This window comes from Saccopteryx leptura, chromosome 1, assembly GCF_036850995.1.
Source record: "Saccopteryx leptura isolate mSacLep1 chromosome 1, mSacLep1_pri_phased_curated, whole genome shotgun sequence".
NCBI lineage: Eukaryota > Metazoa > Chordata > Mammalia > Chiroptera > Emballonuridae > Saccopteryx > Saccopteryx leptura.
The window spans coordinates 272,876,681-272,903,477 of record NC_089503.1 but is presented as its reverse complement, the minus strand read 5'-3'; the positions used below and the strand labels follow the sequence as shown (position 1 = coordinate 272,903,477).

General features: G+C 44.4%; 2 protein-coding genes across 3 annotated transcripts in view; both read right to left on the bottom strand.

The window, feature by feature from the left end:
* BIN2 (bridging integrator 2) overlaps positions 1-2,061 on the bottom strand; it is a 40,530-nt gene extending 38,469 nt beyond the window's left edge. For both annotated transcript variants that reach the window (XM_066353928.1, XM_066353934.1), the window contains exon 1: positions 1,911-2,061. In XM_066353928.1, the coding sequence (XP_066210025.1) occupies positions 1,911-1,991 (81 nt within the window). In that variant the 5' untranslated portion in view covers positions 1,992-2,061. The remainder of the gene's footprint in view (positions 1-1,910) is intronic.
* A 5,394-nt stretch (positions 2,062-7,455) lies between these two features.
* CELA1 (chymotrypsin like elastase 1) lies at positions 7,456-21,670 on the bottom strand. Its single transcript, XM_066353979.1, has 8 exons — positions 21,549-21,670; positions 20,832-20,914; positions 19,282-19,382; positions 17,870-17,995; positions 16,942-17,078; positions 15,656-15,801; positions 8,346-8,495; positions 7,456-7,596 (listed from the first exon to the last, which is right to left on the bottom strand). Exons 1-8 carry the CDS (start codon positions 21,586-21,588, stop codon positions 7,579-7,581), a joined length of 801 nt encoding a protein of 266 aa, XP_066210076.1. The 5' UTR covers positions 21,589-21,670; the 3' UTR covers positions 7,456-7,578.
* Between the last annotated feature and the right edge of the window lie 5,127 nt (positions 21,671-26,797).

Below are 26,797 nucleotides of genomic sequence, written 5' to 3'. Positions count from 1 at the left end.
ACAAGACCAAGGGTCGGGAACCTTTTTGGCTGAGAGAGCCATGAACACCACATATTTTAAAATGTAACTCCGTGAGAGCCATACAACGAACGACCTGTGTACATTACGCATTATCCAATAAAAATTTGGTGTTGTCTCGGAGGACAGCTGTGATGGGCTCCAGCCACCCGCAACCATGAACATGAGCGGTAGGAAATGAATGGATTGTAACACATGAGAATGTTTCATATTTTTAACATTATTTATTTATTAAAGATTTGTCTGCAAGCCAGATGCAGCCATCAAAAGAGCCACATCTGGCTCGCGAGCCATAGGTTCCCGACCCCTGAACTAGACCTTCCCATAGTCTCTGATCTCTATTAGCAGACCTGTAACGACAGCCTTCTGAGAGGCTGAAACCATGACAAAGGTGAGGTTAGGGTAAGGTGAAGTAACAAAGTCTACCACACAAACCTTTCCCTTTTCCTCTACTCTTTCACCTGACACAGCTTCTCCCCCCCCACCGCACCCCCCACTTCCATTGTAAAGATAGGGACTAGATCTATATTCCATCTCCATCAATTTTCTGTTGCTAATCCCACTTGGGAGAGCTGGTTGCCTTTAATCCTTCCAATACCCAAGCCAGTGCTCTGTTTTTAGAAGATGACACAAATATTTCCATTTTTAAGCATGTGGTATATTCATCCAATTGCTACTATTCAAAGACCATGAACCCTTAGCAAACCACAATTCGATGTCAGGTCCTTATCTCTCCTTCCCCCTTTTCTTCTGGCTTGTTCATCTTCCCACACCACCTCATCTACCAGAGTGTTGACAGGGGGAGAGCAGAAGCTGAGGTTAGAAGCAAAGAAAATACTCTGGATAAATATATAGAAACAAGAACACCATTAAACGTGTAGAGAAGTGTCCACATAACCTACGGAGGAAGGCAAGTTATAGATCAGGGGTCTCAAACTCGCGGCCCGCCGAACAATTTTGTGCGGCCCGCAGACTAATCCACGAAGTTCAAAATATTTTGGATAAAATTAAGTAAGCCTAGGGGCCTACTTGTATTTTTCATTTCTCTAGCATCCTAGCTAGACATTAGCTTAGTTAACAGCAGTTGTGATGCGAACTACAGTTTCTGGTCGTTTTGTGACACTGAAAAGTGTTGCATAACAGTTGCCTTTTGTAGACCTAGTGTGGCCCGCCGAACGGCTGTGATCTTGCTCTGCGGCCCACATGCTGAGTTGAGTTTGAGACCCCTGTTATAGATGGACAGCCTACCGAAACGCCCGTGCTAGAGCAAGGCCACCAAGAGCTGACCACGGACAACCTCTAAGGAGACAGACGCACCTCAGCACCCGGGACAGAACTGTGCAACGCCAGAGGAACTGCAGCAAGCAGACAGGGGCTACTCTTACATCAGCCTGAACAACACCCGGGGCAGGCAGGGTGATATTAAGTACAGGGAGAATCAAGCAGACTGACGAGTCCTCGGACTCCGAGTCTCAGTCTAAGACAAGCAGTGACATTTCCCGGGCGGCGCAGCTGGTCATTTATCTTAGGTCTTTGGGGGAATTAGCTACTGTGAACCTTCAATGTCATCATCCGTAAAATACCAGCCTTGCTGGATTGCTAGGACAAGAACTGCTGCCTAGCCGTCGCCAGCGTTCGTTCCTCTCCTTCATCTTTTCTGGGTGAGCCCGAGCGTTAAGGCTCCTGAGGGAGACGGCCGCCTCCTCCGCTTCCCTCATCCTCGCCCAGGCTCGGGTGCTGTTCTCCCTCTAAGTCTGCCTGTGTTCGTGGACTCCCACTCCTCAGCCCGGCTTCCCGGAGGAAGGTCGAGGCCCTTCTCTTCGGCCCAGGCCTGTGGGGCCCCTGGAGCCGCCTCCAGCCTCGGCACGCGCGGGCAGCGAAGCGGCGCTTACCTTCTCCTGGGCCCTGCTGAACTTCTTCTGCACCTGCTTGGCAAAGAGGCCGGCAGCCCCGCCAGCTTTGCCCTCAGACATGCTGTCGGCTCCCTGGGGGGCGGCAGGCCTGGCCAGGAGCCCTGTGGTTTTCTGGAGGCTCCTGAGGAGGAAGTGCGGCTCCCGGCATGCCTCGCGCCCGGGCCTGTGGGCGGGCCTCCCACTTCCCCACGGGCGGCTGCCCCTGCGAGGCTGGCTCGTCAGCCTCAGGACCACGGTGTGGCCGCCCCGGAAACCCAGTGCGGCCAGTCAGGGCCCACACAGCGACCACGCTGAGACCCACCACTAGGTTCACTTGGAGGCCTACTTTAGTCCAGCCAGCAGTGACCCCTGAAACCCTCCACTGAAGCAGTGGACGGCACGAGGCGGCCAAGTGGAGCTCAGGGTAGAGCTGGAGGCTTGGGCCTCTCTCTTCAGGGTGCTCGCAGAAGACCAACTTCCAAGTTCTCCAGCCCTGAGGTGTAGGAACACCAGCCCCACTGAACAGGGTCTTCAAACGTGGGACAACACTCATTTATTCCTGAAAGCCAGTTAGCTACAATGATCAGTGCTGTAAAAATAACTGAAACAATGAGGTAGACAATTTTGTGATCTTCACTCATCAAGAATATGTATTTTGGCCCTGGCCGGTTGGCTCAGTGGTAGAGCGTCAGCCTGGCGTGTGGAAGTCCTGGGTTCGATTCCTGGCCAGGGCACACAGGAGAAGCGCCATCTTCTCCACCCCACCCCCTCTCCTTCCTCTCTGTCTCTCTCTTCCCCTCCTGCAGCCGAGGCTCCATTGGAGCAAAGATGGCCTGGGCGCTGAGGATGGCTCTGTGGCTCTGCCTCAGGCGCCTGAATGGTTCTGGATGCAACAGAGCGACGCCCCAGAGGAACAGAGCGTCGCCCCCTGGTGGCCGGGCCAGGTGGATCCCGGTCGGGCTCATGCGGGAGTCTGTCTGACTGCCTCCCCATTTCCAACTTCAGAAAAATACAAAACAACAACAACAAAAAAAACCAAACAAACAAAAAAAAGAATATGTATTTTATGGAAAAACACGTTCCATGTATATGGGTGTGTATACTGGGCTGCCAAGTAAAATGTACTTCTTACTTCAGGTTATAGTTTTTACAGATGGAAAGCCTCTAGGAGAGAGGTTGCCTCTAAGCCTGGAACTGGGAGGAATGGAGGCCACATCTGAATTTGGAAGGGAAGAACAACTGAGGTAGGGATAGAAATGGGGGTCCTTATGAAAGAAGAGGATCTTACTGAAAAAAAAACTGAGGAAGAGTGTATGGAAGCATGCGCTGGGGATGGAGAGCAAATCTTCCCAGCTTGATAAACTAGTACAATGTCCGAGGCAGAATGTGAAGACAGACACATTGGGGATGTTGGGGTGGAACTGCTGCTATCACAGCTGTTGTTTCTCAAGGTAGAAGGTCTCCAAAAGGAAGTTACTGGCCCTGGCCGGTTGGCTCAGCGGTAGAGCGTCGGCCTGGCGTGCAGGAGTCCCGGGTTCGATTCCCGGCCAGGGCACACAGGAGAAGTGCCCATCTGCTTCTCCACCCCTCCCCCTCTCCTTCCTCTCTGTCTCTCTCTTCCCCTCCCGCAGCCAAGGTTCCATTGGAGCAAAGATGGCCTGGGCGCTGGGGATGGCTCTGTGGCCTCTGCCTCAGGTGCTAGAATGGCTCTGGATGCAACAGAGCGATGCCCCAGAGGGGCAGAACATCGCCCCCTGGTGGGCATGCCGGGTGGATCCCGGTCGGGAGCATGCGGGAGTCTGTCTGACTGCCTCCCTGTTTCCAGCTTCAGAAAAATGAAAAAAAAAAAAAATTAAAAGGAAGTTACTTTCTGACCTGTTTGAGCGGATAGCTGGAAATTAGGGCACCAGGTTTGGAGGAGCCATTTACTTAAGGGTTTTACAGTGTAGACAAAATCCCTTAAGGAGGAGCAGAGGGTCAAAATACACTTTCTAAGGAGTGGAGAGGGAAGCCAGAGGCCTGAAACAAAATTAGAGGCCCTTGTTTACTTTTGTTTTCCAGGTCATTCCCTCAAGTAGACATACTACACTCAAGATCAACCACTTGAGAGGCACTGGTGAGTGTTGGGAAGCCAAAAATGAATTAGAAATATGTGATCGCTAACCTCAAATGCTTAATATCTGGAGATGGAGAAAGGTTGGTAATCAGATGATTATAATGTTGTTATTCTATTATACAGATAGATACAATAGTTGTGAGAATGGTCTAGAAGGAGCAGAATGAAGAAAATGGAAGAACTTGATGGTGGCTGGGTAGAGGTGGGGAAGCCCAGAGAATGGTGGTACTGTGGGGACAACTGAAAAAAGATGGTGATGATAACAGGTGTGTCACTGGCAGAAAGATGCCAATACCTGAGTCTCCCAGGAATCCACAGCACCTCAACAATACAGCTCAGCCACTGCCACCTAAGCAACTCTCCTCAGTGCTAATCATTTATATGAGAGGACAGTCTTTAGAAGTTAACTAGAGAGGAAAATTGAGTCACAGAAAGGGCTGGTGGCTTGCCCAAGGTTACCCACTCCTCAGTTGTGGAATTGAGATCAGGAATACAGGCATTCTGATTCCAGTCCAGCTTTTTATAGTGTATACACTGTTCTGGAGGCCTCTGCTGACATAGCAGTCTACACATTCCCAGACCTGTCTTAGCTGGTTTCTCCTGCTATAATGTTAACTACCCCGATCCCTCTTATCTAGACTCAGTGACTGCTATGGAAAATTGCTTCTCAAAATGGCTGCCCCAAAGAAGCCCACACCCCTCAAATAGTGAGCTTCCGTGGGAAAGAACTGTGGCCAGTTCCAGTGCCACCCTGAGCCTCACGGTGCTCTTTTGTTGAATATAAGGTTTTAGAACTGATATATTGCAGTATGTAGTCCTCTTCATTGTGGATGGAGTTAATGGCACTGAGAATGAGATGCTGTTTTATGAATTCATCCACAATTTCATGGATGTTTTAGATGAGTACTTCAGCTGAGTGAATGAATTAGATATGTTTAAATTGGATAAAATACACATCATTCTGGATAAGATGGTATTAAGTGGCTGCATTGTAGAAATGAATTGGGCATAGGCAATAATTCTTGCCCCCTACTAATTGTTGATGTCAGAAAGCTGAAAAATGGAAGACTCTTTGGGCATCATTAGCATAGGAAATGAGAACATGGAATTCCTCTCAACAGCTGAAGCCCAAAAGAATCTGGAAGAGCAGACATTGCAAAATAGGGCATCCTTCCAAAGACATTTTATATAGGTGTTTTCACAGTTTCTAAGTGTAAAACAAAACTGTATTTTAAAATATGCTGTACAGCCTGACCTGGCAGTGGCATAGCGGATGGAGCTATGGACTAAGACTCAGAGGACCCAGGGTCAAAACTCCAAGGTTGCTGGCTTGAGCACGGGCTCACCAGTTTGAGTACCAGGTCGCTGGCTTGAGCATGGAAACATGGACATGACCCCATGGTTGCTGGCTTCAGCCCAAGGTTGCTGGCTTGAGCAAGGGGTCACTTGCTCTGCAGGAGCCCCCCCACCCCAGTCAAGGCACATATGAGAAGCAATTGATGCTGCAAGGAAGAATTGATGCTTCTCATCTCTCTCCCTTCCTGCCTGTCTGTCCCTATCTGTCCCTTTCTCTGTCTCTGTCACACACAAAAAAAATATGATAAACAACTAAAAATTTTCTCTGAAAGGTAAGTTTTATTTTCTAACCATAAACACCCCTCCCCCCGCTTATTTAAATTTTGTTAAATAAAATTTTGGTTACGTCTTCCCTTTGCTAATTAAATTCAAGAAGAACAGCATGAGGTGGGAAGAAAAGTATGTGGCAGCTCTTTACCACTTAATAAAAATTGAGAACTGACTTTAAAAAAATTGTTTTTCATCCCTTTAGCCTTCTCCTCTTAGTTTCCTCTTCACTCTATTATAGACCACTTCAACAGACTGAGCCCTGGCCAGGATGAGGGAAATTATGTTTCCCATTTTCTCTGTGGTTTATAGAACCCTGTATCAGTTTGCCTATTTTAGTCCTGGCCTTGAAGTGCTGACTCATACTTAGTTTGAGGAATATATATATATACACACACACACATATATGTACACACACATATATATGTACACACACACACACACACATATATATATTTATTTTATTTTTTGAAAAGCACTTGTGAACATTTAAGAAATTTTCCTCTGTGTGGCTTCAAGCTACCAGGCCACAGGACTCCCAACACCCTTAATCTTCTCCTCAGCTCTTCTGCTTCATGATGACAGGCTGCTCTGGGAGCTTTCCCTTCCCCAGAACTTTGTAGTAGCCTGATCGTACCACATCAGTGACAGGAGCAGCTCCAAACTTGTTTTTGGCAGCATTTACCTGTGTCTACTCACTGACCAAGGTCCATGCATTATCAAGGTTGACAGTTGAGCAGAATCTCTGGTTCTTCTTTAAGTGGTAATGCCTCAGGCCAACTTTCCCAAAGTAACCTGGATGATAGTTGTTAAAGTTGATCCTGTGATGATGCAAGCCACCAGTGTTACCTTGGCCTCCTGAGTGCTTTTTGTGCTCGTAGATGTGACTCACATGAGGCCCCATTATTTTTCCTCTCACTTTTTATTCTGCCTCTTCTACTTAATTCTTTCTTTGTTCAACATCTTTTTTTTCTCATTTTTTCTCTTTTATCCTTTCTAGTCTCCTTTTTAATTTGCCTCTTTCTTTGCTGGCATCTGCCCTACTACCTAATCCTATACTCCTGTCTCAAGTGTATCCTAGTATGAAGTTGCCATCATCCTGAACCTTGGGGTGAGCACTTGTTCTAGGCACTGAAGGGGGAAAAAGGAGTTCACAGTGTACCTGGGAGATCAGAGAATATTTTGTCACTTGGAAGCATTTAAAAGTATTCTGTACCAGCGTCGGCCTGGCGTGTGGGGGACCCGGGTTCGATTCCCGGCCAGGGCACATAGGAGAAGCGCCCATTTGCTTCTCCACCCCCCCTCCTTCCTCTCTGTCTCTCTCTTCCCCTCCCGCAGCCAAGGCTTCATTGGAGCAAAGATGGCCCGGGCGCTGGGGATGGCTCCTTGGCCTCTGCCCCAGGCGCTAGAGTGGCTCTGGTCGCGGCAGAGCGACGCCCCGGATGGGCAGAGCATCGCCCCCTGGTGGGCAGAGCGTCGCCCCTGGTGGGCGTGCCGGGTGGATCCCCGTCGGGCGCATGCAGGAGTCTGTCTGACTGTCTCTCCCCGTTTCCAGCTTCAGAAAAATACAAAAAAAAAAAAGTATTCTGTACCATTGAATATAGCAAATATGTACAGGAGGAGGGGAGATAGGCAGACCCTAAAATAATTCCAAAAGGATAATATAAAACTACTCCCATTTGGCTTAGTTTGTGAACTGGTAGAGGTGGCAGCAAATGGAAGAACCACTCAGAAGTGGGGTGAAATCTAACTTGGGCCCTAGAACTACATTTCTTCTAGAGAGCTTAATTACAAAAAAAGACACAGTTTGATAATTTATATGCAGTTTTATTTGCTTTTCTGTGTCTGGTTCAAATAGTGTTGGTGGTCTCAAGGCCTACTGTGAATTGAAGAATCATCTTGGAATGGCTGTTGTACTCGGGAAGATGTTCAGTTTCTGGCAATGACCTGAAGGAAAAGCCATTTATACTCACAGTCAGTGACTTCTGCCCACCTCCTTTCTTGTTCCTTCAGGGTTCCTAGTTAAGTATGGCCCTGTACTGGGTTTATGGGGAGTTAACAGGTTGTGGAGCAGGAAGTAGGTTTCCGCTGTGTCAGGACAATTCAATGTTATAGGCATATACCCAGGACTTAGTGGCAAGGACAGAATTTGAAATGGTTGTAAGTCAGTGTTCATGCCATCAGACTCCAGAATATATTAGAAGACTGGAGAGCACAGGTGGAGTGACTGTGAGGCTCTCCCACTAGGTCAGTATAGGTAGAGTCTCACCTCACCCTCAAACATTGTTTACAGTGGTAAAACCTCTGTCCAAAGGGTAGAGCAAATTCTCATAATGGGAGAGAATGTTAATGCCTCTTCCCTTGTCCAGGAGCATGCACGCCTTCTGAAGCTGTTTTCCCCTTGGATTTCACATAGGAAAGTAGTGATATGTGCCTGGTTCAGATCTGTTGTTACCATCATCCTACTCTACACAGTAAACAATATGGTGAAGCCTGCTTAGTGGGTATGTGAAGGGGAACTCGGAACGGCAGCATTATTGAGGAAAAGTGTACTATGGAGGGATGGGAAAGGAGGAAAACATTGAATGTGTTGAGGAATATGATGGCTTCCCCTACCCAACTTTTGTTCCCCAACCTAGCCCGTGCACAGGTCTCCAGATGACCCTATTTGAACCCGTTTCTTTTAGAAGACTTACGCTATTCATCCAAGAGATGTAAGCAGAAACCCGGGTGAAGACTGTTGGCTTCCTGGAGACATTACAGCCCTGGCTGGATACAAAGCTGGTCACTCCATGGACAGTATACTGGCCATTCACCATGCAGTGGAGCGGGCCCCCAGAGTCACCCTGCAGAGAATAAAAATAGGTTTCTAAAATTCCAGATATTTTGATCTTTGGGCCTTTGCTTCTGCTTACATGTTGTCCATCCCCATCTCTGTAAAATCCTGTAGTTTTAAAACTAATTCAAATCACCACTTGCTTCATATCCCCACAATCAAGATGAATTTCTTCTTTCTTTCTAAACAACCACAGTACTTCTTTCTTTCTTTTGAATTATTTATGTCATGTTCTACCTTATATTTTGGTTTCATAATTTGTTTCTACCTCCCATGCATATCTAAGAGCTTGAGACAGAAGCTGTGTTTTGCTGATATTTTTTCTTTCCACAATGCAAACATATACAATAACTTTGAACATCTAAAGTTTAAAAGCTTTTATTGACTTAAATTGAACCTGCAATGGGAGAAGTAGGGTGTTCTAATGATTTCTCTATCCCCAGCATGTAGACCAATGGGTCTAATTAGACTTAGTGGTTACACACAGTGTAGGTAGTCAACACATGTTAAACTAAACTGAGGTGGGCCCTGGCCAGTTGGCTCAGTGGTAGAGCGTCAGCCTGGCATGCAGGAGTCCCGGGTTTGATTCCCGGCCAGGGCACACAGGAGAAGCGCCCATCTGCTTCTCCACCCCTCCCCCCTCCTTCCTCTCTGTCTCTCTCTTTTCCTCCCGCAGCCAAGGCTCCATTGGAGCAAAGTTGGCCTGGGCACTGAGGATGGCTCTATGGCCTCTGCCTCAGGCACTAGAATGGCTCTGGTTGCAACAAAGCAATGTCCCAGATGGGCGGAGCATCGCCCCCTGGTGGGCATGCCTGGTGGATCCTGGTCGGGCGCATGCGGGAGTCTGTCTGACTGCCTCCCCGTTTCCAACTTCAGAAAAATACAAAAAAACCCCCCAAAAAACCAAACCAAACCAAAACAAAACAAAACAAAAACTAAACTGAGGTGAAGAGGAAAGAAAAAGATGTATTGGGTAGTGGTTATGTGTTCAGGCTTTGAATTAGAGGAACCTGGGTTTATAGAATATGACCTTAATACTCTTCTTCATACTCAGTCCCTAGAATGCCAGTTCTATAATTCCAGACATTAAATTGGATGATACTCCTTGGAAGAATATGACTAGCATAAGAGGACAGACCTAAAGATGCTGACATTGAAAGTCCCTCAATGAAATGGCCTAGCCAGATCACCTGACAAAGCAGTTCACTATCGATGAACCCCACCTAAGATTCAGAGCTACCTATTTGCTTTTTACCAACCACTCTGAAATAAGAGCAGATGGCCAAAGGTTACCAAACATTTGAAGAAAACCTCTAGTATAAAAGTAAAGATCAAAAGAAAGAGACAAAAAAATAAACAAAGGCTACCAAGATTATGCAGGGAGAAGAAAACAAGCACTAAAACTATGATTAATATTGCATCCATGATACAAAAACAGCATGTATTAAACAGAATGTTCAGAAAATAAAATGAGCCTTTGGAAATTATGAATATGATAGTAGAAATGAAATATTGGAAGTGTTAGAAGATAAAGGAGAACAAACCAAGTATAAATAAAATAAGAGGACCAATTTAGAAGGTAAATAAATCAATAATAAATTCTAGAAAGAGAAAATAAAAATGGAGGGGAGGAAATCATCAACAAATAAATATTTTCAGAAATAAAGCTCTGGAGTTTACAGAATGATAAAACCTAGTAAGTGTCCCTTGTGCTGAATGCAAGTAGACACATACCAAGACACAGAACACTCAGAAAAAGAAAAGATAAAATAAGTCACTTACAAATTAGTACAGAGTGTGGGTTGAATTAGCAGTAAGTTGAGTATGTAGTATACAAATAAAAAAAGCAATTATTATTTTCCAGGGAAAACAAAGTTATGTAGAAAATGAAAAGTAATCATAGAATACATGGTTTGGTTGTGAATAGCATTTGACATAAATCGTAATAAACATTAAATGTTAATCTAATAAAAATTATTTGGGGAGATTGAAGGTGATGGGAAAAGTTCATGGTTGGGGGAAGTATATATGTATAAAAGGAAAAGAGATCCGCATCTCTCATACTGCCTAAACTGAAAAATTAAGTAGCAATGTAAATATATATATATATTTTTTGAATATATTTTATGAACATTCTGTTTAATACATGCTGTTTTTGTATCATGGATGCAATATTAATCATAGTTTTAGTGCTTGTTTTCTTTTTATATATATATAAAAAAAATTTTAAGAGAGGTATAGGGGTAGAAACCAAAAGTCAGCTGCAAAAAGTTGAAAGTTTTCCCTTCTGGGGAGCAAGAACTCAAGGGGTAGAAGGAACACAATGACTATTCTTTTCTATTATTAAGCTTCATAGTTATACTTGCCCCTTTAAGTGATTTAATACATATAGCTTCCATAAAAAAATCAAAACTTGGCCCTGGTTGGTTGGCTCAGTGGTAGAGCGTTGGCCCGGCATATGGAAGTCCCAGGTTCCATTCCCGGCCAGGGCACACAGAAGCGCCCATCTGGTTCTCCACCCTTCCACCTCTCCTTTCTCTCTATCTCTCTCTTCCCCTCCTGCTGCCAAGGCTCCATTGGAGCAGAGTTTGCCCAGGCGCTGAGGATGGCTCTGTGGCCTCTGCCTCAGGCGCTAGAATGGCTCTGATTGCGGCAGAGCGATGCCCCAAGATGGGCAGAGCATCGCCCCCTGGTGGGCATGCCGGGTGGATCCTGGTCGGGTGCATGCGGGAGTCTGTCTGACTGCCTCCCCGTTTCCAACTTCGGAAAAATACAAAAAAAAAAAAAAAAAAAGAAGAAGAAGAAAAAAGAAAAACTTAAAAAACGAAAGTACTAGAGAAACAGACCAAAAGTTTAAATTGGGGATAATTCTTTTAAAAAGGAACTCGTTGTACCCCACCTGAACTACTGCTTAGGCAAAGATGTTTTCTTTAGCTTATTGTACTTGAAACATACAAAAAAAACCCCAAACCTTTTCTACTCAAATTATAACAATAGGAATTTGAGAGTATTTCTGGGCTGTGGGTCAGGATGGTAATTTGAGTTGTGTGTAATACTATTGTCTTATGTTAATTGACCTGCAAAGAAACAAATAGGCCCTGGAAAGATGGAGGGCATGGCTGAGGATTTTAGGACCCAAGGAAGAGATGGACAAGAGCTCAGTGGAGTACGGGATTGAGGTAAAAAGAATTCAGTAAATTTATTCTCAGGTTAGGGTTGGGAACATACAGAGAAGTCTGCAAACCTAGAAGACTCAATGTTTGGAAGAGGCCAATGGGAAAGGACCTAGAGACACATTGTCTCAGAGAATTGTCAGGTGGAGTGGCAGCCAGAAGAGAAGTACTCTAGTTTTTTAGAAAACTAGACCATGGGAGAGGGTAGAAGGAAGTGAATTAATTCAGAAAGCTTAAACTTTAAGAGATTATAAATTAAACTGGCTGTTGAGGACCTGGAAGAGGTTGCCTTATGCCTTAGTTTCTTTTTTTAGCCCCTCCTTGCATATAGGGTTCCCAGGATACAGGACTCTTAAGTTTTAACACTGGAAAAACCCTGGGAGAACCAGGATGATTTAGTCACCTTACTTCCATAGTACTAAGTGCTCACAGAAAACCTTTAAGCTTTTGCTTCCACTATTTCAGCCAGCCTACCAGCCTCCTGCTGGCTTTTCCTTTTACGCTTACTCTTAGCTTGGACTTTGCATTTGATCTGCAATCCTGTCCTTTTGCTGAAGTAATTAAGGAAAACCTATTCCTGGGTTAATCCATTCTCTCTCTTTTTTATTATGTGAGAGGCAAGGAGGCATAGAGACAGACTTGTGCGTGTACCCCAACCGGAATCCACCCAGCAAGCCCTTGACGGGGAGATGCTCTGCCCAGCTGGGGCCGCTGCTCTGTTGCTTGCCAACCAAGCTTTTTTTTTTTTTAATTTTTTTATTTAGTGCCTGAAGTGAGGCCATGGGACCATCCTCAGCGCCCAAAGCCAACTTGCTCAAAGCATTCTAGCCATTGCTGTGGGAGAAAGAGAGAGAGAATGGGAAGGTATGGAGAAGTAGATGGTCACCTCTCCTGTGTGCCCTGACCAGGAATCAAACCTGGGACTTCCATATGCCAGGCTGATGCTATACCGCTGAGCCAACTGACCAGGGAATCAATTTTCTACAACTGGGTCTTTGAGTAAAATGAATGGTTATTGTGTGGTCTTTAACCTTTTGGAGGCCAATCCTTCTCTCATTCATTTTAATTAGAGGCATATCTTTCTGTCATTCACTTTAATCCAGACCCATACAAGCCTTTCCACTTCATTTTCAGCATCCAGTCTGACTCCCACTTCATGAATAAACAGAAGCTATAATGCAGAACACCTGCCAACTTCCATCTACTCAGCATGCACACGCTTTCACGTTTATGCACATTTTGGCATTCTTCTCCCTGTTCAGAGCCAGCTCCAGCTATGCTCTTGGTTCCATCTTTTCTGTCTCCTCTGGGATCTTGTGCCATCCATTTATTCTTCTCTTTGATTCTATAGGATGCTTTCCTCTCTATTTAACATACTCAATTTTCTTTCCTCTTAAAAAATGCACTCTCTTCTTGGCTTGTCATTGCTCTTAGAGTGACCAGACTTTTTTTGCTTCTCTCTCTCACCCAAGATTCTTTGAAGAGTACATTTCCTTGGTATGTTTCTTATTGCCTCTTCTTCCTTACCCTTTAGACTCTGCCATCACCACTCCACTGGAATTGTTCTTGCCAGTGACTCATCTACTGCTAAGTAGTCTCTTTCAGGTATCTACTGTGGCTCCTGGCTGCATTGTCTACTATGTGATGACTTATCAGTATTTTCTGAGATTTTATGAAACCCTTATTTTTCTTTTGCCTCTGATCCCTTTTAGAGCTTTTTGGGTTTGTTGTCTTTTACCTATCTCCCTGAACCATTCAAGTATTTATACTATCACAGTTCTTCTAACTCATTGCTCTTTTCTTTTTCTTTTATTTTTTTTTAGCAGTTTTGGGGTCTCATTTGCTTTATCTCTAGCCCAGTTTGCTCCCCTAGGTTCCACTTTATTTTTTTAAGACTTTATTCATTTTAGAGAGAAGAGAGAGAGAAAGGAGGGAGGGATGAGAAGCATCAACTCCTATATCTCCCTGACAGGGCAAGCCCAGGGTTTTAAACTGGAAACCTCAGCATTCCAGGTCGGCACTTTATCCATTATGCCACCACAGGTCAGGCCTCCATTTTCTTTATATCTGACTTCTTACTAGTTAACTAATACCTGAATATCCCAAACTCATCACCTTTTCTCCCAAATCCTATAAATTTGGTCTCATTTAAGGAAGCAAACCCCTCTCCCAAATCACTTAAACCAAATGCCTGTAATTCACTCCATAGTCTCTTTCTTCCCTCTTCTCCTCTGCCCTAATTCAGGCCCTCAGGTTTCTTGCCTAGATAATTACAATAGTCTTCTAACCACTCTTCCTGCCAGCCTTGCCCTCTTCAAAAACATGATTATCTTGTCATCAGAGAGTGCTTCTAAAAGGCCAATCTGGTCACGCTGTTCTCCTGTTTAAAACTCTTCCATAATTTCTCAATATCTAAGTGATAAAGTTCATGTCCCCAGGCATGGTATTGGAAGCCCTGTCACATGGTTCCTAGTGTCATCTCCTGACATTCCCTAGTCTGCGCTAGTTTATATTGTAACCCAAAGGGGTCAGCAAACTATTCTGTAAAGGGCCAAATATTAAATATCTTAGGCTTTGCAGGCCATACAGTCTCTGTTGCAACTACTTAATTCTGGGAAAACAGCCATAAACTATATGTAATAAACAACTATGGCCGTATTCCAATAAAATATTTTTATGATATTGGAATTTCATATATTTCGCGTGTCATGGCATATTATTCTTTTATTTTTTTTCCCAACCATTTAAAAAACATAAAAACTATTCTTAGCTTATAAGCCAAACAAAAACAGGTAGCATGACCTGGCTGGGTAGCTCAATTGATTAGAATGTTGTTCCAATATGCCAAGGTTGCAGGTTTGATCCCTGGTCAGGGTACATAAAAGAATCAACCAGTGAATGCATAAGTGGGAGGAACAACAAATCTATGTTTCTCTCTTTTTCTCTCTTAAATTAATATATAAAAAAATAAAAGCCAAAAAAGGCAGCAGGCTGGGCTTGGAGGCTTGTGGGCTTTGACCTTTGCTCCACCTGCTGTAGGGAACACCCATAATTCTCTATGTGTCCAACCTAGGTTCTTGGCCCATGCTTTTCTCCATGCTGTTTCTTCTCTCCAAATATCTTTCCTTCCTTCTTCTGTTTAACCTTCAGGACGCACTACAGACTCCACTTTTTCAGGGAAGGCAAGTCTTTTCTGACCCCAACAGATAGTGAGGTAAGTACCTATTTTTTGAACTACCATATCACCTGATGCTTATTTTTATTATAACACTTAACCATATTGTATTTTAATGTTCTTTCATATGTCTGCTCTTCCCATTCCTCCACAGTGTTTGACTTAGCTTTGTATCCCTAGAATTTAGCACAGTGTCTGGCATTTTATTTAGTAGATAATCAAGAACATTTGTTGAATTGCAGTAAGAAATATGCAAGATGATCATTGCTGATTGAGCTTGTTTAAATAGAAGGTTCATATATATTTTACTGTTATAAAACCATTTTCTGCACTTTCCCCTACTATATTCACCTGTATATACCACTGTAAATACTAGTGGAGTTAAAGGGTGATAGTAGAGGAGCTACAAAAATAATTGGGTTAATGGGAGGGGAGTTACCTTATGCAAAATTAAAAGCATCACTCCAGGCTCAGTCCCACGACATCCATAAAAAAGTCTAGGTTACAAAAAAATTCTAAAGTACACACATATGCACCAACACAGATTTTGGGCCACATATAAACTTTTGAGGTGGGGCCAGTAGGCAAGATATATTTTTAGGTTCCTTTCAACTTTAATATCCTATGAGCACAAAAGTTACTAACACAGAATCATTCTCATTCTCATTCTCATTCATGAAACCAGAAACCAGAGTAGAAAGTTGAGTATGTACATGGGGTATAAGCAGGTGTGGAACAGGGGGTGAGGAAAAGATGAGGAGTAGTAGGCAGAGAGGGGAGGAACCTGGAGTGGGACTTCTGACACTTCCTACATGTGTTCACCTGGCATCCAGAACGAGCTCCATCTCCTCCAGCGCACACCATGGTGTTCTTCACAGTGGAGCCCCAGTAGGAGGAGCTAGAACAGGTGGCATAGTCCACAGTGGGCAGGTAAGCCTGCTGCAGGGTCTGGGCCAGCTGCCCATTGGCTGAACAGAATACACAGCATTGGAGATCAGCCCCGTATACTGTCCAAGAAAAAAACCTTCCACATCCTCCCAAACGTTCCCAGGCTGTGATGAAAGCTGAACTAAGGGCAAGCTCGCTCTCTTTGCTCATTGCATGTCCTACATCCTCCTCTTTTCTCTCTCTATATGGAATTTGCAGGCCCTTTCCTTCAGGGAGTCATCTTTGATTACTGTTTTCAAGCTCCAAACAACCAATCCGACTCCTACTTTATTTATTTGTATTTAATGGGTACCTTGGCTAAGTAACTGGAATTATTTGTTGTTGCTTATCTGCCTGTCCTACTTTCTTCATACACTGTAAACCCCATGAAACAGAACTAGGACTGTGCACCCTTGTTTTTATTTCTTAAGAGTTGGTGCAGCTTTTATCTGGCTCTATGACTTTTCACAGCCTTTGCACATGAATTATTTCTTTGGATCTTTACAACCCTTTGTGTTAAAGATCATGAAATGAACCATAATGACATTAAATGAACTGAGAGTAGAGCTGAGTTAGAAGTATATGTCTCAGCTCTAGGTTCTTAGTAGACTGGCTGCTCATAACAAGGCCTTGCCTCTCTTCCAGAGCTCAGATACTGCCTGGTGGCTGACAGACTTCTATGTTAGGCTTAATGTCTCTGCCCTTCTAAATTATCTCTGCTCATAGAAAGCTCTACCCCCTTTCCATGCTATTGGAATGACATTCCCTACCAGAAATCTTCCCATGATGACTAGAAGAGGGCTGAGGCCTCCTGTACCTTAATTTCTTTGGACCTTATATAGCTAACCCTGGTTCATTCACTCCAACCTAAAGCTCAGCAACTGTCTATGGAGGTAGCACAATGGTATAATGACCACCAAAGTGGGAGCCAGGATACCTGGATTCTGGCCCCAGCTAAAAAGTTACTAACTACTTGTGATCTTGTACAAGGTCTTTAATTTCTTTGGGCCTCAGTTTACTCATGTATAAAATGAGAGGCTGATACATAACACTCTCTGAGGTAGGTTGTTTTTTGTTTGTTTTAGAGTCTATGAATCTCTGCCTCGATTTCATAGTCTGTTCTTAGCTTGATTTCATGTCTCAGTTATTTTTTCTCTTGTTTCCTTTGCTTTCTGACTTACTTCTGGTCCTGCCCCAGCCTGTAATGTAGCAGGGACTGTTGTTAGCCAGGATGGTTCCCTCCCTCGGCAGAACACCCAGCTGGACGTAGCTGTTGAGGGTAACGCTCTGGGCTAGGCGCAGCAAGGCAATGTCGTAGCTGTGGGAGGAAAACAGATAACTCATTCATGTCAGCCCTTTCTTCAGGTCAGCATATGGGCAGGCCCTCACTAAGCCTTCATGTCCCCAAAGAACTGGAAACCAAAGATTCTGAATTTGCTAATTCTCAAACTTGAGGCATTATACATTTGGATTGTTGGGACATTATATATTTAACAGTAGTGATGGTGGATGAGGTCTTGATGTTGTGATCTTTCTTTGACCCCTTCAGTCCAGGAGAGTGGAGCTGATTGATATCTTTCAGTTGTAAGTGGGGAATCAGGAGGATCAGGGTGGTATGATGATGGTAATAGAGAAGAGTTCTCAAGGAAGAAAGATGTAAAAAATCTGTGTAGTTCTGAAAGTTTTGAAGAAATATCCCAATTACTTGAACCAGTCTCAACCCCCACATTTTATTGACGTGACCACCATTTTAACAACTTCTTAAAGTAATTTAGAAAAAAACCTTTTTTGGAGGAGTTTTCACATGTAAGATTCATTTTAAGAAATTTACTTTTGCTGATGGAGTCTGTTCCATAAAATGAATAATAAATAACAACAACAAAATAACCCCAGAAACATTAAACTGCAGAAAAGGAGCTTCAGGTGATCCAGTTCAATAAGGCAAACCAGCCTAAATCAAATAAGTAAATTAATTTAAAAAATTCTCAAGCTCTCCAAAATCTAAGTTCTCAAAGTCATCCTGGATGAATGTGTAGGAAGCCTAACCCCTGTTGCTAGCTAGTCAATCCTCCACCTCTGAGCCCAAGGCTAGCCCACCTTTGCCCTTACCCGGCAGCCACATTATTGCTGTTCCAGTATGGATGCACCACGATCTTCTGCACACCCACATACTGCTCGGTACCATCATTCTGGCTCAGATTGTGGTCTCCAACCACCACACGGAACCTCATTTGGCTGGAGTGAGAGAAGGAAGCCCTGAGTGAACCACAGTGCTCAAACTTCTTTCCCTCTTAGAGAAAAGTTGGGAAGCCATCTTATGCTTTGTCTTTAGGACAGGAACCCATCTTATTTGGCCCAGGCAGAGGAAGGATAAAAAACATTGGATGATAAGAAAGTAACAAGATCTCTCATTTCCTAATTCACTAACTTGTGGGAGTGACCAAACTACCATCACAAATTATTGAAATAAACATCATAAACTGAATCTCTCATAACCTGAGAGGGGTGTGGTGAGCATAAGTAAAATAATGGCTCTTGGCTTACAGAGGGATTTTGAAGGAAGTGTAAATTTGTAGACCAGTAGTTCTTAAAGCATGGTCCCTAGACTAGCAGAATCAACATAACCTGGAAACTTGTTACAAGTACAGATTAGCAGGCCTTAGCTTGGGCCTACTAAATAAAATAACTGCTGAGCGGGGCCCAGCAATCTGTGCCTTCCAGGCGATTCTTTTTTTTTTTTCATTTTTCTGAAGCTGGAAACGGGGAGAGACAGTCAGACAGACTCCCGCATGCGCCCAACCGGGATCCACCCGGCACGCCCACCATGGGGCGACGCTCTGCCCACCAGGGGGCGATGCTCTGCCCATCCTGGGCGTCGCCATATTGCGACCAGAGCCACTCTAGCGCCTGGGGCAGAGGCCACAGAGCCATCCCCAGCGCCCGGGCCATCTTTGCTCCAATGGAGCCTTGGCTGCGGGAGGGGAAGAGAGAGACAGAGAGGACAGTGCGGCGGAGGGGTGGAGAAGCAAATGGGCGCTTCTCCTGTGTGCCCTGGCTGGGAATCGAACCCGGGTCCTCCGCACGCTAGGCCGACGCTCTACCGCTGAGCCAACCGGCCAGGGCTCCAGGCGATTCTGATACATGCTCAAATAAGAACCATTGCTCCATATGAAAAAGTTGTTACCAGCTAGGCATTGAGCAGGAATTTAAATACCTTTACCTTCTTAACCCTCACAATAACTCTACAAAGTAGATATTATTATTCCACTTTTAGAGATAAGAGAATGAGGATTTAGAGAAGTTAAGTAAGTTGTCTAAGGTCACATAGCTGGAAGATGGAGGAATGGGATTTTAACCTGAGCTGACCCGATACCAAAATTTGTACTTTTTACTATATTCTACTACCTCCCCAGAGGCCCATTAAAGTCCTGCCCTGAGTGGTCAAAGATACATATTTCTCCAGAAGGGCCAGACTCTTCCCCTCCCAGGGGCTCAGAAAAGCTAGTCTTTGTTTTTCTCACTTGTCCACACAGTGAGCAGCTGTCATCACCCAGTTCTGTCTGATGAGGGTCCCTCCACAGGTGTGATACCAGTTACCTCCAGACTGGTACTGGAGGGAAATCTAGATGGGGAAGAAGAAAGGAGGAATAGGTGGTGTTTCTTAAAAGGATTTTTCTAAACTACATTACCCCCTTAAATTCCTGCCATCCCTTGAAACATTCTTCAACTTTCTGGGCTAGAGATGGCAAATAGGTTTCATTTGACTTGTCAGTTGCTATTGATTGGTTGGTAGTGGCTACCTGGAGTGGTGGTTAGAAAGGGTGTATAGTTGATCTGGGATCAGCAGGAAAGAGTGCTCCATTGTTTGGTGATGTTTGCTGTGTACATGGATGGGTAGGGGAAGGTAAAAGCATACAGACTGTATGGGCATCTGTGTTAGGCTTGCTCACTGGTTTACCAGATGCAAGCCCTTTGCTTGATTAGTGCGTGAGCATGTGGCAATGCTTCGTGGGTATGGCCTATGTAAGGCTATGGGTGCTTGTGCTCAGGAGGATTGCAGATGCGCAGATTGTGTGCCCACCACTGTGAGGGGCCATTTTGCTGTTTGTTTGCCTGAGAGGCAGTTTTCCCTGCCTGTGTGCTTGTCCACCGTTGTGAGACTTTAATAAATGGAATGGCCCAACCCTTTCTGGCTCCACAGTTTTTCTCCCTTCTGCCCGAATCCAATGTGGACCTGTCTGGCCTCGGCCACCAGCATTACAGCACCCTACTCTGGGTTGCTGCGAAGAGCCAAGTACCCCGGTCCTTTCACCTCCTTTCCTCTTGGGAAGGTAATGTAGCTATGGGCTTGCTTCATCACCTAAGACCCACAAGCTTAGATTTCAGAACTTCCTCTCCAGTGTTTTCAAGATATACCCTATCCTCTTACTTTAGGGAATATTTAGAAATACCATTGGAGTGTTCATTTTTATCAGTTCATGTCTTCTCCTTCAGCACTTCATATTATGCAATAGCTTTACTACTGAAAATTGGGGCTCAAATTTTTGGAACTTGAATTTAATTCTAATTACAGTGATTCCTCTCAATTTGCCAGTTTTACAGATTTATAATTGCTTCAATCAGAGCCTGTCCTGTCCTGTTATGAAAGTAGAAACTCTTTAAATAGCCAAATAAGCAACATGCTCTACTTGGGGGCAGGAGTGCACTTGCATGTGTGACACATACTGTTGGAGGTGTGTGTGTGTGAATATGTGTCCAGGTATGTGGAGTCCGAAGTGTGAGTCTTGCACAGTCTTGTTAATGTAGCACAAGTGGTGTTGCTGGGAGTATAAATGTGATTTGTATTTAGGTGTGTGCCTGGGAGAGTGTGGTTGGTGTTTAAATTCCTTCCTTCAAGCTTTTTACATTTAGAAAACCCAGGTAAGCCTAGTCCCATTTATCTTTAAAATCTAGATTCCAGACAGTTGGAGTTTCCTGTTGTAAGGACATACACAAACACATGTAATACTGTGTATCAGTGCCTAGGAAACTCTTATGTTATTGGAAATCTGAGGCCTGAAGAAACACCCACCTGAGAGGGCCAGGAATTCCTCCGGGCCTCAGTCCCTCCAACTACCCGGGCGTTGGTTTCCGGAAAATCCTGGGTGCTGTGTCCTTTGTGGGGCAGAAGAAAAGTGAGTGATGACTAAGCATGGGGTCAGCCCAGGGTGGAGGTGGGGGTAGCAGTTGTGCTTTGTCTGCAAATTCAGTTCCTCCCTAGCAAATGAGGGCCCCAGCTGTGAGTTCTCTGAGCCTCTTTTGAAAGCAAGAGTCTGAGTGCCTTCTGCTTTCCTTGGCTGTCCTCAGAACTCTGGCATGCTATGAAGGACCTATCTCAAATCACCAGGGTAGGGCCTCAGAGGTTGTATATGGTCTCATTCTTGCTCAGGGTCATCCTGGGCCTGAGGAGATGACCCCCCACCCCAAGCTTTGGCAGGATTCTCTGGGGGTCAGAGACAGCAGAGCACATCCCAGCCAGGCACCGGCTGAGGATGTCTTCCTGTCCGTGGGGGTGGTAGGGAAGCCCAGGACCCTGGAAGAGGTTTCCCTCAGCTTCATGAGGGGCCTGCACGGGGAATGGCTCTGACCCTTCCAATCGTGGGCTCCAGGGGATTCAAGTTGTCGCTGAACTCACAGGCAGAGTGTCCCACTCACCTGGAGTAGAGAGCAGGCCTGGGCTTATGGATAGCTTTCTGACCCTCCTGCTAAAATCCCCCTCCCTAGAATTCAGGCCACTTGACCCACTTACCATAAAGGACCAGCGTGGCGAAGACCAGGAAGCTCAGCATGTTGCCAGCGGAGTAGACCACTGCCCCTTACTATGAACCAAGCCCTCTTTATACTCCTCTTATCAGCAGCTTTGCTGACCTTCTTCCTGCCAACTGGCAGGGCTGTGGATAGAAGGCAGGGAAAATCGCAGGTGACATGGAAATATAAATGAAAAGATTTCTTTTCAAGTAAACTAATTTATCTGTTGTTCAAAGACAGAACAAGGTCATGGCTGAATTAATCATCTGCTTTTAGTTGAAAAGCATCCAACAAACTCTTTTTCAGAAATAAGATGGAGAATCAGGACTGGTTTTTCCCTCAGGGTGCTCCCCTCCTAGTCTATCACTGCCTCGCTATCCTCAGTGGCACTGCACTGGAGGTGAGGTCCACGGGGTTGGAGGAGGGAAGAGTGGTTAGTAAGACAAGGAGGCAGCAGCATCTCCCTGTGCAAACAGGAGGTTGGGATGTGCCCCCAGGTTGCAGACAGATGTAAATGCAGGGAGGCAAAGGCAAAGCAGGTACAGTGGAAAGAACGCTTATGGAAGAAGGTACTTACTAAGAAACAGGTTTGGGGAGACTCAGATGGATAGCACAACAGAGGACTCCCAGAGGAGAATGTGGGGAGGTTTAGAAGAGGGAGCCCTCAGGACAGGAGATAATTTGAGGGTTATGAGGGTAGAGGGCAGAGGGAGCAGGAGATGAAAGGTCAGGAGAAGAGGAAAGAGGGAGATGCAGTGTGCCTTGAGGTAGATAGAAGACTTTGTGTTGGGAGGCCCCAGAGCAGAGGACTGTGGGTGGAATGGTAATTTAAGCACAGGGAAGCCAGGAAACTTGGAAGCCTCGAGGGAAGCAGCCAAGTTACCAGGTCCCTAGAACCAGAATTCAAGTTTTCATGCCTGCAGGTGCAGGAGAGGCCTGGAAAGGGCTGTTAGGAGTAGTTCTGTACACAGTCACCTTTTCAGGGCCTTGAGTTATTCAGGGGAATTGTACTATGAAGCTCAGGTAACCTGGAGAGCTCCCTCCCCAGTCCAATCCTCAGCATTCCAACACGAAATAGAGCTTGGAGAAGAGGACTGGGAAACCAGGGCCTTTTTTGTCCTCTTCTCACCTCTGGCCTCCTTTGGAGTGTAAGGAGTCAGGTCTAAACCCAGGGTAAGGAGTTTAAGATGAGGCTTTATGTTCTCCTCAAGGTTACTCCTTAACATCACATACTCCAAAGTGACCTTTCAGGGCAGAGCCAATATTACTAACATCTCTGTACCCATGGTTAGTCAATAGAAGCCAATCTGTATTCATTTAAACACCAAACTCTTTAGGACTGCATTTAAGAGCCTCATTACCAGTGTCTAATCTATATGCCCTGCATCATCTCCCATGCTGGTCACACTTCCATTCTCACTCTTAGGGGTAGACATAGATAGTGGCTTTGGCTTAACTTTTTAAAACTTTTTTTTATTTTTCAATTACAGTTGATGTTCAATATTATATTAGTTTCAGGTCTACAGCATAGTGTTTAGACATTTAGATAACTTAATAAGTGATCCCCAGATAAATCTTGTACCCACCTGACACCTTATATAGTTACTACAATATTATTGACTATATCCTCCAAACTGTACTTTACGTACTCATACTATTTTGTAATTGCCATTTTGTACTTCTTAATCCCTTCACCTTTTTCACCCAGCCCCCAACCCTAGTGTCATCAGCAACCATCAGTTTGTTCTCTATATCTTAGTTTGTTTCTGTTTTATTTTCTTTTTTAGATTCCACATATAAGTGAAATCATATGGTATTTATTTTTTTTCTGACTTCTCTCATTTATCATAGTACAAATATTGATCAACTTACGACCTATGCAACTTACGACCATTTGACTTTATGACCACAATCGCTAGCCACGACTGCTCCACATCTGGCAGCGCAAGCATTGCCCAGCTGGGCGTACGACAGTGCAGACCAGCTTCCGGCAGCACTACCATCTCCACGTGCACTATTTCAACTGTTATCCCAGACTTGGTATGGCAATTTGTGTTTTGTGTCTTGAATATTTTTCATCAAACCCCTCCCAAGAAGTCTACCAAGAGGAAATTGTCTTTGCAAATATTAAACCAGTTGTACTGGTAATGCAGTGTTTTACTTAAACCTGTCGAATGTAAAAATAAGAAACAAAATGGTGTAGGCCCTGGCCAGTTGGCTCAGTGGTAGAGCGTCAGCCTGGCGTGCGGAAGTCCTGGGTTCGATTCCCAGCCAGGGCACACAGGAGAAACGCCTATCTGCTTCTCCACCCTTCCCCCTCTCCTTCCTTTCTGTCTCTCTCTTCCCCTCCCGCAGCCAAGGCTCTGTTGGAGCAAAGATGGCCCGGGCGCTGGGGATGGCTCCATGGCCTCTGCCTCAGGCACTAGAGTGGCTCTGCTCTCAACAGAGCTTCGCCCCGGATGGGCAGAGCATCGCCCCCTGGTGGGCGTGCCAGGTGGATCCTGGTCGGGCGCATGCAGGAGTCTGTCTGACTGCCTCCCTGTTTCCAGCTTCAGAAAAATACAAAAAAAAAAGAAAAAGAAACAAAATGGTGTAGAGATGATACAAATGGCATAAAATGAACAAAGAAAATTATGATATATAACAATAGTGAAAGAAAATTATGATAAAATATGACTTAAAGATTTTTATAATATCATTTCACAGTACTGTACAACTTACGGACTACTCAACTTACGACCAAATCGTGTTACGACCGGTCTGAACCAATCATGGTTGTAAGTCGAGCACTAGCTGTACCCTCTAGGTTAATCCATATTGTCACAAATGGTAAGATTTAATTCCTTTTTATGGTTGAGTAATATCCCATTTTATATATGTACCACTTCTTCATCCATTTTTCTTTTAATTGGAGCACTTAGGCCATGGTTGGATTGCTCAATTGGTTGGGGTGTCATCATGATGCACAACAGGGCACTGGTCAGGGCAAATACAAGAATCAACCAATGAATGAATAAATAAATGGAACAACAAATAGATGTTTTTCTCTTTCTCTCTCCCTTCCTTTCTCTAAAAAATCAATTAAGCCTGACCAGGCGGTGGTGCAGTAGATAGAGCGTCGGACTGGGATGCGGAAGGACCCAGGTTCGAGACCCCAAGGTTGCCAGCTTGAACGTGGGTTCATCTGGTTTGAGCAAAAAACTCACCAGCTTGGACCCAAAGTTGCTGGTTACTTGGTCTGCTGAAGGCCCGTGGTCAGGGCACATATGAGAAAGCAATCAATGAACAACTAAGGTGTCAAAACGAAAAACTAATGATTGATACTTCTCATCTCTCTCTGTTCCTGTCTGTCTGTCCTTCTCTCTGACTCTCTCACTGTCCCTGTAAAAAAAAAATAAATAAATAAAAATAAAAAATCAATTAAAAAGTCCATTTTTTAAAATTAAGGTTATTATTGATAGGTATATAATTATTGCCATTTCATTAATTGTTTTCTGATTGTTTTTATAATTCTCTATTCCTTTCTTATTCTCTTGTATATTGAGGACTTTGTAGTGTTGAGCTTGGATTCCTTTCTCTTTATTTCTTGTATATCTCTTATAGAATTTTTTGTTTGTGCTTACCACATGCTTCTTATATACAAAACAAGGTATATTTATAACAGTCTATTTTAAGGTGATGGTTGCTTAAGTTCAAATGCATTCTAAAATCACTACCATATTTACTCACCCCCTCCGTGTTTATATTTCTGCCATTCTTTTTATATACTTTTGTGTATGTGCGTGTGCATGTATGTATCCCTTAATTTACTGTTCTAATTATACCTGATCTTCCAACTTTTGCCTTTTAACCTTTGTACTAGCTTTAGTGTTGGTTGATCTACTGCTTTTATTATGTATTTGCTTCTTTTTTTTAGATTTCTAAAATATTTTATGATTTTAATTTGTATTTACATAGATTCAAGTGTCCCACCAAATATATCTCCCTCCATCCCCTTATTCCCCTCTGTCCCCCATGCCCCCTCTCCCCAATGTCTTCCCCCCCTTCCCTCCAGGATTTGCTGTCCTATTCTCTATAATACTGTGTTATGATATACTAGAAAGCCCGGCAGTCATACGAAATGACCACTGTTCTAGATATTATAAATTGTAATTAAAATGATTTGTGCAAAGGTGTCTGCTAATTCAAACTGAATTACCCAGGGCAGGCGGTGAGGACGCCCCTTTGCTTACTGCCCCACAGGGTTTCCCCCTTCTACTTGCTTAATTGCTTAAAGTAGAGTGCAATGAAGGAAACCACTGGCAGTGCATTTCTTAAGAGCCACCGCTAGCTCAATAAATAAAGGTGATTTAAATAATAAAATGTTGGCCCTGGCCGGTTAGCTAAGTGGTAGAGCGTCGGCCTGGCGTGCGAAAGTTCCGGGTTCGATTCCCGGCCAGGGCACACAGGAGAGGCACCCATCTGCTTCTCCACCCCTCCCCCTCTCCTTCCTCTCTGTCTCTCTCTTCCCCACCCACAGCCAAGGCTCCATTGGAGCAAAGATGGCCCGGGCGCTGGGGATGGCTCCTTGGCCTCTGCCCCAGGCGCTAGAGTGGCTCTGGTAGCGACAGAGCGAGGCCCCAGAGGGGCAGAGCATCGCCCCCTGGTGGGCAGAACGTCGCCCCCTGGTGGACATGCCGGGTGGATCCTGGTCGGGCGCATGCGGGAGTCTGTCTGTCTCTCCCCGTTTCCAGCTTCAGAAAAATACAAAAAAAAAAAAATAATAATAATAATAAAATGTTAATTCACATGTCAAAGATCTCTTTGTACACAACATTTCTTGTGTAGATCTTTCCATCATTTTTAAGCTTGCCTTGCAGAGGACCATCAATTATTTTTAATGTTATGTCTGTTCTTTCACGAACTCTTGAACAGGCAACATAAAGCTGACCATGTCCAAATGCAGGCTCAGGTAAAAAAATGCCAACACGCTTAAGCGTTTGGCCCTGAGACTTATTGATGGTCATAGCAAAGGCAAGTTTTACAGGAAATTGTCTACATCTCAATTGAAATGGCAACCCTGTTTGAGATGGAGCCAAATCAATTCTTGGAATGACATGTATTTCACCTTTAGAGGAGCCAGTCAAAGACTTAGCTATTATGACATTATTTTTCAATTGGAGAACCTCTAGTCTTGTACCATTGCAAAGACCCCTTCTGGTGTTAAGATTTCTTAACAGCATAATAATTGCTCCAATCTTTAACCTCAAT

Excerpts from the sequence above, each read along its gene's own strand:
- CELA1 (XM_066353979.1), bottom strand. The coding sequence starts at position 21,588 with ATGCTGAGCTTCCTGGTCTTCGCCACGCTGGTCCTTTATG. Across the intron at positions 17,996-19,281 it reads GCTGCTCACTGTGTGGACAA|CCAAATGAGGTTCCGTGTGG; the intron begins GTGAGAAAAACA and ends CTCTCACTCCAG. Across the intron at positions 15,802-16,941 it reads AGGCTGGGGCAGGACCAGAA|CCAATGGGCAGCTGGCCCAG; the intron begins GTAAGTCAGAAA and ends TATTCTGTTCAG.